Below are 20,529 nucleotides of genomic sequence, written 5' to 3' on the forward strand. Positions count from 1 at the left end.
AGATAACAGAACACAGCATGTCATTCTCAATGGAGAGAAGTCTTCCGAAGTAAGAGTGATTTCAGGTGGGCCGCAGGGGAGTGTCATAGGACCGTTGCTATTCACAATATACATAAATTACCTGGTGGATGACATCGGAAGTTCACTGAGGCTTTTTGCAGATGATGCTGTGGTGTATCGAGAGGTTGTAACAATGGAAAATTGTACTGAAATGCAGGAGGATCTGCAGCGAATTGACGCATGGTGCAGGGAATGGCAATTCAATCTCAATGTAGAAAAGTGTAATGTGCTGGAAATACATAGAAAGATAGATCCCTCATCATTTAGCTACAAAATAGCAGGTCAGCAACTGGAAGCAGTTAATTCCATAAATTATCTGGGAGTATGCATTAGGAGTAATTTAAAATGGAATGATCATATAAAGTTGATCGTCGGTAAAGCAGATGCCAGACTGAGATTCATTAGAAGAATCCTAAGGAAATGCAATCTGAAAACAAAGGAAGTAGGTCACAGTACGCTTGTTCGCCCACTGCTTGAATACCGCTCAGCAGTGTGGGATCCGTACCAGATAGGGTTGATAGAAGAGATAGAAAGGATCCAACGGAGAGCAGCGCGCTTCATTACAGGATCATTTAGTAATTGTGAAAGCATTACGGAGATGATAGATAAACTCCAGTGGAAGACTCTGCAGGAGAGACGCTCAGTAGCTCGGTACGGGCTTTTGTTAAAGTTTAGAGAACATACCTTTACCAAAGATTCAAGCAGTATATTGCTCCCTCCTACGTATATCTCACGAAGAGACCATGAGGATAAAATCAGAGAGATTAGAGCCCACACAGAAGCATACCGACAATCCTTCTTTCCACGAACAATAAGAGACTGGAATAGAAGGGAGAACCGATAGAGGTACTCAGGGTACCCTCCGCCACACACCGTCAGGTGGCTTGCGGAGTATGGATGTAGATGTAGATGTAGATTGTGTATGCCGGGTATGGGAGTGTCATAGGCACTCACTTCAACAAATGCGGCCTGTTGTCTGGGCTCCAAAGTCATGCTTGGATCATTCCAGCAACTGGCAAAGAAGGCTGATAAGATCCACCTTGCACACTGAGTTTCAACAAGGCTCACAATTTGCAGCATTGTCCCCAGGACTGATCGTGGCTCCCTACTTCTGACTCAGGTGGAAAAACTGAGCACAGACTTGAAGGGTTCTGTGACTTACTGGACTTGTGCCATAGGACTGAGAACTGTGGAGTCCCCATAAGTGGGTCAAGTGTTCACTATACATCAGAGGCTGCTATCCAGGTAGCTGACTGTGTGTGATGTGCATGGAAAGTTTTTTTTTGTATTGGGCAACTTTCCATCCAGTCCAGATAATGACAGCTATGTGTGATGCAGAAATATATGTGTAAACTCCAAATTAATGGCTCCTATAGATCAGATATTAAAATTCTAGCAGTTAACTGCTGAAGCATTCACAACACAATATTAGGTGCAGAAAGCTGGCCGAAAGCTGAATTTGATACCAGTGAGATATTTGGAGAAAATTTAAGTGTTTATTGAAAGGACAAGCTAATAAGAAATGGAAATGGTGTATTTACCACAGTACCAAAGATACCTTGAATCCAATGGAGTTGCATGCAAGATTATTTGGACAAGCCACAGTTTCAGGGGTGGGCACAAAATGATAACTGGATCCTTCTGTTGCCCACAAAACTCACCTCCTGAAGTAACCAAAAACTTTAGAGAAAATCTCAGTTCACTTGCACATAAGCTCCCCAATCATACTGTAATCTGCAGACACTTTAATCATCCAACAATCAATTGGGCAAAATTACAGTTTTGTTAGTGGTGGGTGCAATAAGCTAAATGCCTTCTCTGAAACCTATCTAGATCAGATAGTTCTCAACCACACTCATGATGGAAATATATTGAATCTAATGGCAACAAGTGGACCTCACCTCTTTGAAGATGTCCGCATTGAAACTGGTATCAGTGATGTGGTTGTGGCAACAATGAGTACCAAAGGAGAAAGGACAACTAAAACAAGTAGAAAGATCTATATGTTCGGTAAACAAGATAAAAGTCAGTAGTGTCCTGTCTTAGTGAGGAACTTGAAACTTTTGGCACATGACACGTGAACGCGAAGGAACTATGGCTCAAATTTAGAAGAATAGGTGACCATGCACTGGATATGTACCCAGTACAACAGTTCATAATGGGAGGGACCCCCCCTTGGTATATAGTCACTGTAAAGAAGCTTCTAAGGAAAAAGAGACCACTGCATAACTGACATAAAATAAAGCATAGGGCCACAGATGTTTGCTCAGCATATTACATGGGCATGACCACTAACCAACTGTCAACTTGAATGAATGCAACCTCTAAATAATGACCGAGAGCAGAATTGACCACCCAGTGACAGAAGACTTTGCTGAGTATAACATTCTCAATTTCAATGGATGCTTCACAATATGTCCATCAGGATCCACTCACCTTCTTCCGTCCTCTCCCCCAAACCCCCATCCGACTTTTCCACCAATACCAGCTTCAGTGGATTATGTAGGTGGAAAGTGTCCTTACAGTTCAGAAACCTTCCAGGCCTTAATGTCCACTAGCCTCTGTGCCACACTCATCTGCACCCTGTCCCCACACCTCCAACTTCATTGTTTCTACACCCCCCCCCCCCACAACCTCCCCCCCCCCCCCCCCCCCCCACACACACACACACACTTTTTCCTCAGTCTCCATCTTGTTCTCACTCTGTTCCATTCCTCCACTTCACTGTGCGCTAATTGTAACTCCCCCAGACCGCATCAGTGTGAGCCCACTGGTGGCTTGCTCCTCTCCTATGTTCTTGCCGTATATCATTCCAAAAGTAAATAATTTTTTACCTTTCTATATTTTTCTGTCCACTGCTGCTTGGTGAGAGGATTTTTTGCTGACCATACTAATTGTTTTATGTTACCTTCGTTTGATCTTACCTTCAAGATGTGTATTTCCAAGTGCTGCTCATAGATGCAATTTTAAAAAAATCCTAGCTTTGGAGCTGAGTAGGGTGGGGAAGGTTTGTAAAGGAGAGGTAGCTCAGTCAGGCATCAGGCATGAAATGTGAATAAACCAGTAAATTAATTGGGAGTAATTCTTCCCTTAAGATCTTGAGTCACAGGTAGGCACAACAAAAAGACAGTCACAAATAAGCTTTAGGCCAACAAGGCCAGAAACTGCAGTTGCGTGCATCTGAGTTTGTTTGTGTGTGTGTGTGTGTGTGTGTGTGTGTGTGTGTGTGTGTGTGTGTGTGTGTGTTTGTGTCTGCCTGTCATCTATTTTGATGAATGCCATACTGGCAGAAAGCTTATTTGTGACAGTCTTTTTGTTGTGTCTATCTGCAAGTCAGCATTTCCACTTGATATGGTGAGTGGCAACTTTCCTTTTCATAATATTGTTACATTCCATCCTGCATTTTCCATTGTTTGATTTTTCCATTAAGATATTTTATTTATGTTACAGGTATGTCAATGAAAGACAACAGCAGAAAGGAAGCACGATCAATGTACTCTACTCGACACCATCATGTTATCTGAAAGCAGTAAATGAAGCTAATGTTACTTGGCCATTAAAATATGATGATTTCTTTCCTTACGGTTCAGATTATCACTCTTACTGGACTGGTTTCTACACTTCACGACCGAACCTCAAATATTTTGAGAGATTAGGAAACAACTATCTGCAGGTATTGATCCACAGACTATATTTATGATAAAGAAGAAATCACCATTCTAGTGACCTCAATACATTATTCTGTCTGGCATTTGTTCAAGAAAAGTCATAGCCATTCTAGTGACCTCAATACATTATTCTCTCTGGCATTTGTTCAAGAAAAGTCACAAATATTCTACTATTTTGTGATTAAAAAGAGACGAATGGGAGAGATTCTTCAATACAAGCAAACAAGCATAAACACCCTTAATGATCATGATTCTGTTATGCAAGTGATGCCTGTTTGTCCTAGATCTACACTCCTGGAAATTGAAATAAGAACACCGTGAATTCATTGTCCCAGGAAGGGGAAACTTTATTGACACATTCCTGAGGTCAGATACATCACATGATCACACTGACAGAACCACAGGCACATAGACACAGGCAACAGAGCATGCACAATGTCGGCACTAGTACAGTGTATATCCACCTCTCGCAGCAATGCAGGCTGCTATTCTCCCATGGAGACGATCGTAGAGATGCTGGATGTAGTCCTGTGGAACGGCTTGCCATGCCATTTCCACCTGGCGCCTCAGTTGGACCAGCGTTCGTGCTGGACGTGCAGACCGCGTGAGACGACGCTTCATCCAGTCCCAAACATGCTCAATGGAGGACAGATCCGGAGATCTTGCTGGCCAGGGTAGTTGACTTACACCTTCTAGAGCACGTTGGGTGGCATGGGATACATGCGGACGTGCATTGTCCTGTTGGAACAGCAAGTTCCCTTGCCGGTCTAAGAATGGTAGAACGATGGGTTCGATGACGGTTTGGATGTACCGTGCACTATTCAGTGTCCCCTCGACGATCACCAGTGGTGTACGGCCAGTGTAGGAGATCGCTCCCCACACCATGATGGCGGGTGTTGGCCCTGTGTGCCTCGGTCGTATGCAGTCCTGATTGTGGCGCTCACCTGCACGGCGCCAAACACGCATACGACCATCATTGGCACCAAGGCAGAAGCGACTCTCATCGCTGAAGACGACACGTCTCCATTCGTCCCTCCATTCACGCCTGTCGCGACACCACTGGAGGCGGGCTGCACGATGTTGGGGCGTGAGCGGAAGACGGCCTAACGGTGTGCGGGACCGTAGCCCAGCTTCATGGAGACGGTTGCGAATGGTCCTCGCCGATACCCCAGGAGCAACAGTGTCCCTAATTTGCTGGGAAGTGGCGGTGCGGTCCCCTACGGCACTGCGTAGGATCCTACGGTCTTGGCGTGCATCCGTGCGTCGCTGCGGTCCGGTCCCAGGTCGACGGGCATGTGCACCTTCCGCCGACCACTGGCGACAACATAGATGTACTGTGGAGACCTCACACCCCACGTGTTGAGCAATTCGGCAGTACGTCCACCCGGCCTCCCGCATGCCCACTATACGCCCTCGCTCAAAGTCCGTCAACTGCACATACGGTTCACGTCCACGCTGTCGCAGCATGCTACCAGTGTTAAAGACTGCGATGGAGCTCCGTATGCCACGGCAAATTGGCTGACACTGACGGCGGCGGTGCACAAATGCTGCGGCAAACACCGTGGTTCCTGGTGTGTCCGCTGTGCCGTGCATGTGATCATTGCTTGTACAGCCCTCTCGCAGTGTCCGGAGCAAGTATGGTGGGTCTGACACACCGGTGTCAATGTGTTCTTTTTTCCATTTCCAGGAGTGTAACTATTCCACTCTACACATGCTGTACAAAATATTTGCTTGTCTACCTGCATCTATTGCTACAGGACAAAGAAGTTTTTCAACACTGGAGCGAGCAAAGACATGCCAGAGGTTGACAATGAAGGAGGATCGACTTAATAGCTTAGCTCTGTTGAACACTCACCCTGACACTGATTGTCCTATTGATGTTGTAATTAACCAATTTGCCAGGAAGAATAGGCGCATAAATTCATCATTTAAGAAAGAGAACCACAATTGTAACTTTTTCATGTCACAAGATGGCATTGACGCACTTTACACGTGACTTGATTATTTTTTACTATGGTAAAAGTAAAGGTAGCTCAAGATACCTTTTGTGGCCCCTCCTTGAGGTTTTTCTGTATCCACCACTGGATGTATTGCAGGGAGAGTTCCCATCAGTGGAATTCAGAAAAGCTGATGTTGGGGGGAAGGATCCAGATGGCACAGGCTGTGAAGCAGTCATTGAAATGAAAAACTTTGTGTTGGGTGGCATGCTCAGCATTGGGGTGGTCCAGCTGTTTCTTGGCCATAATTTGTCGATGACCATTCATGTGGACAGACAGCTTGTTGGTAGTCATTCACACGTAGAATGCAGCACAATGATTGGAGCTTAGCTTGTAGATCACATTACTGGTTTCATAGGTAGCCGCGCCTTTGATGGGATAGGTGGTGCTTGTGACCATACTGGAGTAGGTGGTGGTGAGAGGATATACGAGACATCTTGCATCTAGATCTACTATAGAGATATGAGCGATGGGGCAAGGGGTTGAGAGCAGGGGTTGTCTAGGGATGGAAAGGATACTGTGTAGGTTCAGTGGGTAGCAGAATACCACTGTCAGAGTGGTGGGAAAGAGAGAGGGTAGGACATTCCTCATTTCAGGGCATGATGACAGGTAGTCGAAAGCATGACAGTCAATGTGATTCAGTTGCTCCAGTCCTGGGGCTGCTGGGGCCCGAGGGGAATGCTTCTCTTTGGCTAGACAGTGGGACTTTGGGAAGTGGTGGGTGACAGGAGAGATAACACACAGGAGATCTGCTTTTGTTCAAGGTTGGGTGGATAATTATGGCCTGTGAAGGCCTCAGTGAGGCCCTTGGTGTTTTTCGAGAGGGACTGCTCATTACAGATGTGACAGCCATGGGTGGCTAGGCTGCAGGGAAGAAACTTCTTGGAATGGAACAGGTGGCAGCTATCAAACTGGAGGTATTGTTGGTGGTTAGTAGGTTTGATATGGACGGAGGTACTGATGTAACCATCTTTGAGGTGGAGGTCAACATCAAGGAAGGTGGCTTGTTCCATTGAACAGGACCAGTTGAAGTGAATGAGGAAGAAGGTGTTGAGATTCTGGAGGAATGTGAATAGGGTGTCCTCATCCTCAATCCAGATCATGAAGATGTGATCAATGAATCTGAACCAGGTGAGTGGTTTGGGATTCTGAATATTTAGGAAGGATTCGTATATATGGTCCAACAACAAGTTGGCATAGGATGGTGCCATGTGAGTGTCTATTAGTGTTCAATAGTGATAATGCCATGGTCATTAGGGATGTTTGTGTAAAGTGACAGACAGGGCACCATGTGGTAAAGGAACAGCAACTGTGGAGAGAGCTGGTGGAGGAAAAGACTGGTATCTTTTATATAACAGATAATGGGCTGAAGGTATTGGTCTGGATTATAAGGTTGGAACAAGTTTTTAGGTGGTGGATTGCGGTTCTTTCCACAGATGTAAGATTAATTTGCGTGTTGAGGGATTTGAGGAACAATGGTAAGACAAAGTTTGAGGTTAAGAAATTCTGCAAAGTTAGCTGAGGGTGATTTGGGGGCAGTGAGGAGTGAACTGGGTCAGGTAGGGTTTAACACTGGTCTTTGGTTGAGTCTGATTGGTAGTATTAGTGGCAAAAATGTGTTTCCACTGGAGGGTGTGAGAGAAGGAGAGAAGGTCTTCAACAAGTCCTGCATGATTTAATTTGGGAGTGGGGCAAAGGGTGAGGCCTTTGGAAAGGACTGATACTGTGGGGCTAAGGCTTTTGGAGGAAAGGTTCATGATTGTTTTTCAGGTTTGTTTAGGTTCTGGATTGTGTATGGTGATAGGAGGGAGTTTTTGAGGGTGAGGTAAATGTAGTAGTTCCATGAGGCAAGGTTTGTCAGCTATGAGGGGCCATGGGGGAGGTTTGGAGGTTGTTGTGGAGGTGGTAGATAATGGTAGTCCGAGGTGGGAGTAGTAAGTGAACAGGTTGGAGAGTTTTTTGAGGTGGCATTGCACATGTTGCTCAAGTTCCTGCAGGGTAAGAGTTTCATTGTGTGTCTTTGGTTCCAGGAAACTGGGATTGCATAGCAGGAGAATTTTACAAATGGAGAGGATGTATTGCAGGGAGGTTTGGGTCTGATTGATATGGTTTTGCAGGACTGTGATGGTGAGGGCTAAAGACTGGCAGAATTGGAAAAGATGGAGGTCACTGTGGCAGGAAGGGTGGCAGCCAGACATGGGTAATTTGATGGTGAGGCAACAGGGGTGAGGGGAGATTCCATGAGCCAACAAAAAATGCAGGAACGGTATGTGGGATTGGGTTCTGGCTAAGGATAAGAAAACTTTTCTGTATTCACACAGATGGAAGGAGCAAGGAACCATGATGGAGGATAAAAACAAGTACAAATAATGTAGAAATACATCCAAAAAATCGCAAAAATACATCCAAACATGTGGGAAAAATCATGAAAAGGATGAAATAGATGGAGTAGGAGAAACAAGATGAAATCTTGAACTAATGCATTATTGGAACATTGCTACTGTAATATTAGTTGTTATAATAATTCTCTTAATTAACATTTGTTTGAACATACAGCCAAACACATGTAACAACAATATTTGAAGACATACTTATTAATCTAATATGTACACAACCAGTCACAAATTATCATTATAACTTTAACCACTTTTGTAATTGACTTGGTTCTAAATTAAGATGTAATGGAAGTGTCATTTATTTTTCCTTCCCAGATACAAATAGTCTTGCTATTTGCTCTTTATACAGTACCATACACTGTTTAATTGCTATGCATTGTTAAAACACCACACTACCACCAGTGTTACCTGATGCCGACCTCTGACAGGAGCCTGGCAAAATCTGACTGACAGAGGCCGACTTTCTTGCTCTCCCATATGTTGACGTGATCGGACATCCTCCAAATGGTACTACTGCATTGTTGGAACATTGCCACTGTAATATCAGTTGTTAGTAATGATTCTCTTCATCTCTTTGAATTCATACCTTCATATTCAGCAAGGATGCTGATTAAGACACCTCTGAGTGCCTTAAAATGTTAATCATTACCACCTGAATCACTGACACCAAATACTAGCATGGTATAGAAGGACACATAAATGCATCTTGTGCTCTGTTTCTAATGATTACAGCATTAAAACTTTTTTTTATTTTCTTAGGTATGTAAGCAACTCTTTGTATTGGCTGCACTGAACACCAAAGATCTGAAATATTTAGATGCACTAAGAGATGCTTTAGGCATAATGCAGCATCATGATGCGATCACAGGCACTGAGAAGCAACACGTTGCTGATGATTATGCACTCATTTTACATAAAGCTATTACAGGATGTGAAAAAATAACAAACAATGCTCTCAGGTAAGCTACCTTATACTTCATATAATTTTTCTCATCTCATTTAGAAATTTGTTGTTATTTCTTAGCGGTACTGACTAGAAAGTGTTAGCAGACAGTTATTATTTGTGGTTTAATGATAGACAGCAAGTTAAATTTGAGATGGTTTTAAGATTCATCTGTTGATGGTTGAGGGTAAATCTAGCTCAATTGCTTGAATGGAAATACAGTTGATACATGTAAAAGATGTAATACAGAAAGAATCAGTCTAATTCAGGGTGAAGTAATGTCGTATGAACTGCCTTTCTCTGCCTGTTGTTTGTCAGTAGAAAATTGCATTAAAAGAATCATTATGCTAAATAATAAACAGGTTACTCTGTGACTGGTACTAAGAGTAGTATAAACTCAACACTTATCTGTTTTCCATCAGTACCACCACAGTAAACTAATTACTTAATTCTGGAAATAATGTCTTATTGCATATTGATTATCAGGAGGTTGGAATAAAGTTTCCTTCCTCATCACCAAATTCCTTCTTCTCATCTGTTTTCCAGCATTCACTTTCTGCTGTCAAAGAAGCTGTGTTAAATTCTGAAAGCAACAGCTGATACAACTATCTTTTCTCATTATTGATTTATTCACATGTTTGTCATTTCTGGTAACTTCAGAAACATATTATAACTGTGTAGTGTCTGTACTGTTGAAGAGTTGTCATTCGGACTTCCTCACACCAGGTGCCCTCTGCACTAGTGGACAAGCAGAAACAAATTCAGCAGTGCTCATGTCGCAGCTAGGCTCAATTGCTGATCCTGTACAGTGGTGTTGCAGGCCTGTGTCAAACCCAAGATCCTAGTAGCATCCCAGTTTGATTCTCTGGCCCATCAGTACACAGTGCAGTACTCCTTTGTGAGTCATGCCAGTGTATGATGCGGGATCATGCTGGTGGTTGCGCCACTGGATGGAGATTGAGTGATTATGTTTCTCAGGACCGCATGACAATAGCCTGCTCTACAATGGTTGCCAAATTCAATGGTGTCTCACAGTCACCCTGTCATAGTGCTGTGGTGGCATGTCCAATGTCAGTAACACCGATGGTTGCCGATCGTGTGATTACACTGAAATACTGGTGGTGGATGGAAGAAAGTCACACTTGCCACACTTCAACCTTTTACATTGTCCTTATCTCTCTTATTACATTGAGCACATTACCCCTTATTTAAACTTCATACAGTTCTGTAATGGCACTGAATATAACTTCCTACTAAAGTTTTTTTCCTGGCAGGCTAGAGCCTTCTTGTACATGTGACCTATCTTTGCAGTTTTGTGTTTGGTTTTTGTGTGTTCACATAACAATTTTGGCTGTGATAAATAATTGTGGTTTTAGTCAAACAATGGAAACTCCAGGTAGGAATATCAACTATGTAGGAAAAGACAGATTGCTGCTCACCGTAAAGAAGACACATCAAGTTGCAGACAGACACAATTAAAAGACACTTACATAAAGCTTTTGGCCACAGCCTTTGTCAGTAAAATAGACATACACACTGTTCACACACACAAGCAAGCACACATCACACACACATGACCGTCAACTGCAGCATCTCAGGCTGAAATGCAGCTATCATGTGGGATACAAGCAGCAATCTGGAGGGGGTGGGGAAGGGGAAGAGATAGTAGTGTACAGGTGGGGAGAGAGATGAACCCTGCCTTTTGGATTGTGCAGGGACTAGAATGCCAACAAGTGCCACATCAGGAGGTTATGAGCAGGGAGGTGGTGAGAAACGAGCAGAAAGACGGGTGGATTCATTGGGGCTGCAAATAAACAGTGTGGAAGATGAGAATGGGGAGGAGATGATAGGACAGAGGAGGTGGAAACTGTTGGGTGAAGGGTGTGGGGACAGTATGCTAATGTAGGTTCAGGCTGGGATAAATTACGGGAGCAGAGAATGTGTCATAAGGGTAACTACCATCTGAGCAGTTCAGAAAGATGGTGGTGGAGGAAAGGATCCAGATGGCTCCAGTAGTGAAGCAGCCATTAAAAGCAAGTGTGTTGTGTTCAGCTGCATGTTGTGCCACAGGGTGATGTACTTTGCCCTTGACCACAGTTTGGTGGTGGCCATTCATCCTGCTGGACAGCTGGTTGGTAGTCACACCAATATAAAAAGCTGTGCAATGATTGCAGCAGAGATAGTGAAAGATATGGCTGCTTTCACAATAGCATGGAGCCTGATAGGGTAGGGTTAACCTGTGACAGGACCAGAATAGGACGTGCTGGGTGTGTGGATCGGGCAGGTTTTGCACATGAGTCTTCCATAGGGATATGATCCTTGTGGCAAGGGCTTGGGATTGGGAGTGACATAGGGATGGCCTAGGGTGTTGTGGAGGTTGGGAAGTATCTCACATATGATGTCCCTCATTTCAGGGCATGATGATAGCTAATCAAAGCTCTGGCAAAGGATGTGGTTCAGTTGTTCCAGTCTAGAGTGGATCTGGGTGATGAAGGGGAAAATCTTATGTGGCTGGTTGCTGGGGGTGGTGGGAGGATTGAGATTATGAGGGGAAATGGCACAGGAAATCTGCTTCCTCTGGGGGATAGTGTCTGTCTGTGAAGACCTTGGTGAGACCCTCAGCACACTGAGCAAGGGATTTTTTGTCACTGCAGATATGTCATCCTCAAACAGCCAGGCTGTATGGGAGGGATTTATTGGTATGAAAGGGATGACAGCTGTCAAACTGCAGGTAATGTTGGTGGTTTGTGGGGTTAATGTGTACAGAGGTGCAGATGGAGCCATCAGAAATTTTTGGAAATTTGTGATTTGTGGTAAATTCCTATAGGACGAAATTGCTGAGGTCATCGGTCCCTAGGCTTACACACTACTTAATCTAACTTAAACTAACTTACGCTAAGTACAACACACACTCATGCTCAAGGGAGTTCTCTAACCGCCAATGGGCAGAGCCACACGAACCATGACAAGGTGCCCTGGACCGTGTGGCTGTCCCATGCAGTGAACCATCAGAGAGAAGGAGGTCAACATCTAGGAAGATGGCAAACTGGATTGAGGAGGACCACGTGAAGTGGTTGGGAGAGGAGGTGTTGAAGTTGTGAAGGAATGAATAAGATGAGGTGTCTTGCCCTGAGCCCACATCATGAAGATATCATCAATAAACCTGAACCTGATTAGGGGTTTGGTGTTTTGAGAGGCTAGAAACGTCTCCTCTAGATGACCCATAAAAATGTTGGCCTAGAAGGGCGCCATACAGAAGCCCAAGGCTGTACCGTGGATTTGTTTACAGACCTTCCCTTCAAGTGAGAAATAGTTGTGGGTTAGACTAAAGTCGGTAAGATGTATGAGAATAAGGAAGCTGGTTTGGAGTCTGAAGGACACTGGGAAAGGCAGTGTTCAATAGTGGTAAGACCATGGGCATGAGGAATCTACATCTACATCTACATTGATACTCCGCAAGCCACCCAACGGTGTGTGGCGGAGGGCACTTTACGTGCCACTGTCATTACCTCCCTTTCCTGTTCCAGTCGCGTATGGTTCGCGGGAAGAACGACTGTCTGAAAGCCTCCGTGCGCGCTCTAATCTCTCTAATTTTACATTCGTGATCTCCTCGGGAGGTATAAGTAGGGGGAAGCAATATATTCGATACCTCATCCAGAAACGCACCCTCTCGAAACCTGGACAGCAAGCTACACCACGATGCAGAGCGCCTCTCTTGCAGAGTCTGCCACTTGAGTTTATTAAACATCTCCGTAACGCTTTCACGGTTACCAAATAACCCTGTGACGAAACGCGCCGCTCTTCTTTGGATCTTCTCTATCTCCTCCGTCAGACCGATCTGGTACGGATCCCACACTGATGAGCAATACTCAAGTATAGGTCGAACGAGTGTTTTGTAAGCCACCTCCTTTGTTGATGGACTACATTTTCTAAGGACTCTCCCAATGAATCTCAACCTGGTACCCGCCTTACCAACAATTAATTTTATATGATCATTCCACTTCAAATCGTTCCGCACGCATACTCCCAGATATTTTACAGAAGTAACTGCTACCAGTGTTTGTTCCGCTATCATATAATCATACAATAAAGGATCCTTCTTTCTATGTATTCGCAATACATTACATTTGTCTATGTTAAGGGTCAGTTGCCACTCCCTGCACCAAGTGCCTATCCGCTGCAGATCTTCCTGCATTTCGCTACAATTTTCTAATGCTGCAACTTCTCTGTATACTACAGCATCATCCGCGAAAAGCCGCATGGAACTTCCGACACTATCTACTAGATCATTTATATATATTGTGAAAAGCAATGGTCCCATAACACTCCCCTGTGGCACGCCAGAGGTTACTTTAACGTCTGTAGACGTCTCTCCATTGATAACAACATGCTGTGTTCTGTTTGCTAAAAACTCTTCAATCCAGCCACACAGCTGGTCTGATATTCCGTAGGCTCTTACTTTGTTTATCAGGCGACAGTGCGGAACTGTATCGAACGCCTTCCGGAAGTCAAGAAAAATAGCATCTACCTGGGAGCCTGTATCTAATATTTTCTGGGTCTCATGAACAAATAAAGCGAGTTGGGTCTCACACGATCGCTGTTTCCGGAATCCATGTTGATTCCTACATAGTAGATTCTGGGTTTCCAGAAATGACATGATACGCGAGCAAAAAACATGTTCTAAAATTCTACAAGAGATCGACGTAAGAGATATAGGTCTATAGTTTTGCGCATCTGCTCGACAACCCTTCTTGAAGACTGGGACTATCTGTGCTCTTTTCCAATCATTTGGAACTCTCCGTTCCTCTAGAGACTTGCGGTACACGGCTGTTAGAAGGGGGGCAAGTTCTTTCGCGTACTCTGTGTAGAATCGAATTGGTATCCCGTCAGGTCCAGTGGACTTTCCTCTATTGAGTGATTCCAGTTGCTTTTCTATTCCTTGGACACTTATTTCGATGTCAGCCATTTTTTCGTTTGTGCGAGGATTTAGAGAAGGAACTGCAGTGCGGTCTTCCTCTGTGAAACAGCTTTGGAAAAAGGTGTTTAGTATTTCAGCTTTACGCGTGTCACCCTCTGTTTCAATGCCATCATCATCCCGTAGTGTCTGGATATGCTGTTTCGAGCCACTTACTGATTTAACGTAAGACCAGAACTTCCTAGGATTTTCTGTCAAGTCGGTACATAGAATTTTACTTTCGAATTCAATGAACGCTTCACGCATAGCCCTCCTTACGCTAACTTTGACATCGTTTAGCTTCTGTTTGTCTGAGAGGTTTTGGCTGCGTTTAAACTTGGAGTGGAGCTCTCTTTGCTTTCGCAGTAGTTTCCTAACATTGTTGTTGTACCACGGTGGGTTTTTCCCGTCCCTCACAGTTTTACTCGGCACGTACCTGTCTAAAACGCATTTTACGATTGCCTTGAACTTTTTCCATAAACACTCAACATTGTCAGTGTCGGAACAGAAATTTTCGTTTTGATCTGTTAGATAGTCTGAAATCTGCCTTCTATTACTCTTGCTAAACAGATAAACCTTCCTCCCTTTTTTTATATTCCTATTAACTTCCATATTCAGGGATGCTGCAACGGCCTTATGATCACTGATTCCCTGTTCTGTACATACAGAGTCGAAAAGTTCGGGTCTGTTTGTTATCAGCAGGTCCAAGATGTTATCTCCACGAGTCGGTTCTCTGTTTAATTGCTCGAGGTAATTTTCGGATAGTGCTCTCAGTATAATGTCACTCGATGCTCTGTCCCTACCACCCGTCCTAAACATCTGAGTGTCCCAGTCTATATCTGGTAAATTGAAATCTCCACCTAAGACTATAACATGCTGGGAAAATTTATGTGAAATGTATTCCAAATTTTCTCTCAGTTGTTCTGCCACTAATGCTGCTGAGTCGGGAGGTCGGTAAAAGGAGCCAATTATTAACCTAGTTCGGTTGTTTAGTGTAACCTCCACCCATAATAATTCACAGGAACTATCCACTTCTACTTCACTACAGGATAAACTACTACTAACAGCGACGAACACTCCACCACCGGTTGCATGCAATCTATCCTTTCTAAACACCGTCTGTACCTTTGTAAAAATTTCGGCAGAATTTATCTCTGGCTTAAGCCAGCTTTCTGTACCTATAACGATTTCAGCTTCGGTGCTTTCTATCAGCGCTTGAAGTTCCGGTACTTTACCAACGCAGCTTCGACAGTTGACAATTACAATACCGATTGCTGCTTGGTCCCCGCATGTCCTGACTTTGCCCCGCACCCGTTGAGGCTGTTGCCCTTTCTGTACTTGCCCAAGGCCATCTAACCTAAAAAACCGCCCAGCCCACGCCACACAACCCCTGCTACCCGTGTAGCCGCTTGTTGCGTGTAGTGGACTCCTGATCTATCCAGCGGAACCCGAAACCCCACCACCCTATGGCGCAAGTCGAGGAATCTGCAGCCCACACGGTCGCAGAACCGTCTCAGCCTCTGATTCAGACCCTCAAGTCGGCTCTGTACCAAAGGTCCGCAGTCAGTCCTGTCGACGATGCTGCAGATGGTGAGCTCTGCTTTCATCCCGCTAGCGAGACTGGCAGTCTTCACCAAATCAGATAGCCGCCGGAAGCCAGAGAGGATTTCCTCCGATCCATAGCGACACACATCATTGGTGCCGACATGAGCGACCACCTGCAGATGGGTGCACCCTGTACCCTTCATGGCATCCGGAAGCACCCTTTCCACATCTGGAATGACTCCCCCCGGTATGCACACGGAGTGCACATTGGTTTTCTTCCCCTCTCTTGCTGCCATTTCCCTAAGGGCCCCATTACGCGCCTGACGTTGGAGCTCCCAACTACCAGTAAGCCCACCCTCTGCAACTGCCCGGATCTTGCAGACTGAGGGGCAACCTCTGGAACAGGACAAGCAGCTGTGTCAGGCCGAAGATCAGTATCAGCCTGAGACAGAGCCTGAAACCGGTTCGTCAGACAAACTGGAGAGGCTTTCCGTTCAGCCCTCCGGAATGTCTTTCGCCCCCTGCCACACCTTGAAACGACCTCCCACTCTACCACAGGTGAGGGATCAGCCTCAATGCGGGCAGTATCCCGGGCAACCACAGTCTTAGTCCGATCAGGGGATGTGTGGGACGAGCTGGCCGTCCCCGACAAACCCCCATCCGGACCCCCACAGTGATGCCCATTGGCAACAGCCTCAAGCTGTGTGACCGAAGCCAACACTGCCTGAAGCTGTGAGCGAAGGGATGCCAACTCAGCCTGCATCCGAACACAGCAGTTGCAGTCCCTATCCATGCTAAAAACTGTTTTGCAAAGAACGTCTGAACTAATCTACAGAGAGCGCAAACAAATCGACAAAATTTAAATGGTTATTAAAATACAAGATTGCCTAGTAAATGCAGTAATGCTGCTACTTGCGCACTGCTGACACTGCTCGGCGGCGGAAGGAGACTAAGCGAAATTACACTATTCAGGTACTAAAACGCGATGCTACACTCTCAGATACTATAATACGCCCGAAATTTATGAATTAAACAATGCAAGTACCAAAAACACGCAAAGAAATTAAGAATTACACTATGTAACAAATGAGTGAGCTAGGAGTGTACGACTTGCTGCTCAGCTGCTTATCCAACGGCGGCAGGGAGCACACTGACTGACCAACCGACACTGGCCGTTCAAAACAAAAACAGTAGACAAACGACTACGCGAATTTACACTATTCAGGTACTAAAACGCGAAGCTACAACTCTCAAATACTATAATACGCCCGAAATTTATGAATTAAACAATGCAAGTACCAAAAACACGCAAAGAAATTAAGAATTAAACTATGTAACAAATGAGTGAGCTAGGAGTGTACGACTTGCTGCTCAGCTGCTTATCCAACGGCGGCAGGGAGCACACTGACTGACCAACCGACACTGGCCGTTCAAAACAAAAACAGACGACAAACGACTATGCGAATTTACACTATTCAGGTACTAAAACGCGATGCTACAACTCTCAAATACTATAATACGCCCGAAATTTATGAATTAAACAATGCAAGTACCAAAAAAACGCAAAGAAATTAAGAATTGAACTATGTAACAAATGAGTGAGCTAGGAGTATACGACTTGCTGCTCAGCTGCTTATCCAACGACGGCAGGGAGGAATGTTGGTGTATGGGGAGTTGTTGTCAACAGTGGCCAGTAGGGATCCTGGAGGTAAATAGGTGGGGATGATGGAGAGTTGGTGAAGGAAGGGGTTGGTGTCTTTGTTGTGGGAGGCTAGATTATGGGCAATTGATTTGGGGGTGTTGGTCAGTGAGAGCCGAGATTCTTTCAATGGGGGCACAACAACCAGCTGCAATGGAACATCCAGGATTGTTGGATTTGTGGATTTTGGGGAGCATGTTCAGGGTGGGTGTGCAGGGTGTCCTAGGGGTGAGGAGGGAAATGACTCTGTGGAGATGTTCTGGGAAGGGCCTAAGGCTTCAAGCTCCTCTTCTTTGCTCATTTCTCCCCACCTCCCTGTGCCACAATCTTCTGATGCTGTGCCTGTTGGCATTCTAGTCCCTAAACACTCCACCAGTGTATGAGGTGAGCCTGGTTGTGTGTGTGAATGTTGTGTGTCTCTCTTTTACTGATGAAGGCTGTGGGGGGGAGGGGGGGGGGGGGGAACAACACTGGGGGCTGGTGTGAGGCGGAGGTGGGATGAGTGGACTGCTGTAGCCTGTAGCCTGTTGTGGGGTTGTGAACCACTAAGGGCTACAGCAGGAACAAAGCCCCTCCATCATTTCAGGTCCGTTGTTCCGTACAATGCAATACAAGGAATAGTTACTGAGAAGAAAAGCTGAGACTGCAGAAATTAAGGAAAATAATTACCACTGCCTACACCAGCCCTGTAACTGGCAAAAGATATACTATCAAAGGGAGAGCCACCTGTGAAATGACACATATTGTGTATCAGGTGTTATGTAAACAATGTTTGTGACTCACAGGTAGCTCCTGTATAGGTTTGCAGGTTTGTGCTACCCCTAGGAATAATTTTGTTAAAATGTGTTAACTTTTTGAGTTTTCTATACAAATGAAGAAGTAGCTCCCCATTTATCTCTTTTGAAATGCCTGGGGTCTGAGCACTGAATGCAGCTGAGTGGCATGAAAACGTGCTGATGGCGACTTGGGTTGCACTGCGCTTGCAAACACAGACCTGGGTATCTTGGAGTATATTGGGTGAGGGGGCAATGGTTTGCAATATTGTTCTTGTGTATGGCCATTTTGTGTATAAACGTCCATGCACCTGGGAGTGGAGGGGGAAGCAGGCAGACATGCGGACGGAGCAACACCACCTCGCCAGTCCACATGGATGACTGGATGTGCATACATGAGCTACAAAATCACATCAAGACACCAGTACCTCCTACCATGGAGTGACTGATGGAGCTGTTTGTGGCCTCAGTTTGTGACACTATGGTGACTGTGTTAAGCACAGTTATGTAACAACACCAGCAGCTCTGATCTATTTTTTGTTGGTTTTCCTGATAGTAGATTCAGAGCAGTTAAACATCCTAATAAGCTTTCACACTATCTCCATTTTTAGTAGTATCCCCTTACAGGAATGTTTGAAAGTTATTGACACCAGTTTACCCAGGAGATCACCACTCTTTTCAGGCATTTTCTGACTTCCAGATATTTTATCTTCAGTGGAGTGTACTATGTGCAGATAGAGTAGGTTGTGAAGGGGACCCAATGTCACCACTTGTGATCAACTTATTGGCCCCTAAAATCCACCTATTTCTTCCGCTATGTTGTGGCACCTTCATAGTATGGCCACATGGAAGATATGAGCTGGCTGGATTCATCACACATCTCAACTCTGGTTACCCAAACACAATTCAATGATGATTGAAGTGGATGGTAAACTACTCTTTCCAGCCTTCTTGCTGAACAAGTCAGTTGGAACAAGTACCGAAGGGGACTCATGTGAGCTTGTACCTTGATGCTCAAAATTTTGATCATGCATTGCAGAGAACCAGTGTACTAAACTCCATAGTAGACAGGACAAACACTCTCTGACATGTGAAATTTTAATGATGAGCTAAAATACTTGAAGGTGGCCTTCAAGGAAAATGGCTAGGGGCAGATTCAACAGACACTATGTACTGCACCTACAGCAGTGGAAGAAAAGAAACTGAAAATTGCTTCTGCAATTGCACCATACACTGTGGCCGTATTGGGGACAAAACACATTAAGGATGACCACCTGCTGACACATGAGAGCAGGGTGTATTGTTTCCACTGCCAGTGCAGCAAATAATACAGCAGACAGTTGGTATGCTATATACACGACTGTTTCTGAGAACAGCAATGGTATATTCATTTAATTCAGGCCAACAAGACTGCAGTCAAAGAACATCATCTGCCATGTAAATGTACCTGTGTCCTTGCCCCAGCATAACATTAACCCTTCAGTAGGTGCATGTTTTTTTATTGCACAAGCAGTTGTGCAGCGCACTTTGTGCATCACTTTCGCAGCTCAGTTTTACAGTTATTTTCACATGCTCTCACACTAGTATTGATATTAATTAGTTTATTGTTTGTAAGGGTAGATACAGTATCACTCAAAATGATATTAATAATACTGATATTAATAATACTGAAACAACAAATTTTATCGTGCAATTAATACAAATAAACGACCACAAAAACCTTGAAGTTTCTCATCAATGGTCACAAAATCACTGATGCTGTATGTACTTTTGCAATTAGTTACAAACTCATCCAGAATCAAACATACTGCAGCCAACTTAACAGATCTTCTCCTCTCTTCTCTTGTGCTTATATCATCAAAACGAATACAACGCAGCAAGAATATAAATCACTTGTAGCCCATCACAGCTCTTCCAATTCCGATTCCTGATCCATCAGTATTCCACAGTTCCATTACATTCGTGTGGTTAGCTTTCTTCATTCCGAGGAGATAAAGTACCCAAAGAGTGCCAGTATTTCACTTCTTGTAGTTTCTTTTTAGTCTCTTTCTCTGTGATAATCAGAAAATTCTGGTTTGAGCTGAATATATTTGTTTGTATATTTCACAATAGTATTGATCATTTCCCAGTTAAATTTCCTGAGGAATCTAGAAATCTTGATTGTCACATTCCTGGCAATAGCCTTGGATCCAGGAAAAATTTTTGCAATATTTTTTCCTTCTCACTTTGCTTATGGCAGAGCTAGTATGTTTCCTCCATTTAGAAGTTTTGTCTATTCCCACAAACCAATCACCAACAGAACCTGGTTGACAATTATTGTCTTCATTTTCGTCTGACTTATACTCTTGTTCACTTTCAGTGTCATAGTCACTACAAGCAATTAACTCCACTTCCTCATCAGTATCACCATCCAAAATAGTGTCTACCTCTTTCGTAAAATCTGCATCTTCATTCAAGAGCCATTTGAGTTCCTCGTTAGTTAAACACTTTCTTG

General features: G+C 44.4%; 1 protein-coding gene across 1 annotated transcript in view; it reads left to right on the forward strand.

Annotated features, from left to right (window-relative positions):
* The window catches only part of LOC124597038 (lysosomal alpha-mannosidase-like), a 258,262-nt gene that overhangs the window by 142,883 nt on the left and 94,850 nt on the right, over window positions 1-20,529 (forward strand). Inside the window, exons 8-9 of the mRNA XM_047135914.1 lie at window positions 3,511-3,733; window positions 8,881-9,080. Of these exons, the coding sequence (XP_046991870.1) occupies window positions 3,511-3,733; window positions 8,881-9,080 (423 nt within the window). The remainder of the gene's footprint in view (window positions 1-3,510; window positions 3,734-8,880; window positions 9,081-20,529) is intronic.

The sequence above is a fragment of the Schistocerca americana genome, chromosome 1 (genome assembly GCF_021461395.2).
Source record: "Schistocerca americana isolate TAMUIC-IGC-003095 chromosome 1, iqSchAmer2.1, whole genome shotgun sequence".
Lineage (NCBI taxonomy): Eukaryota > Metazoa > Arthropoda > Insecta > Orthoptera > Acrididae > Schistocerca > Schistocerca americana.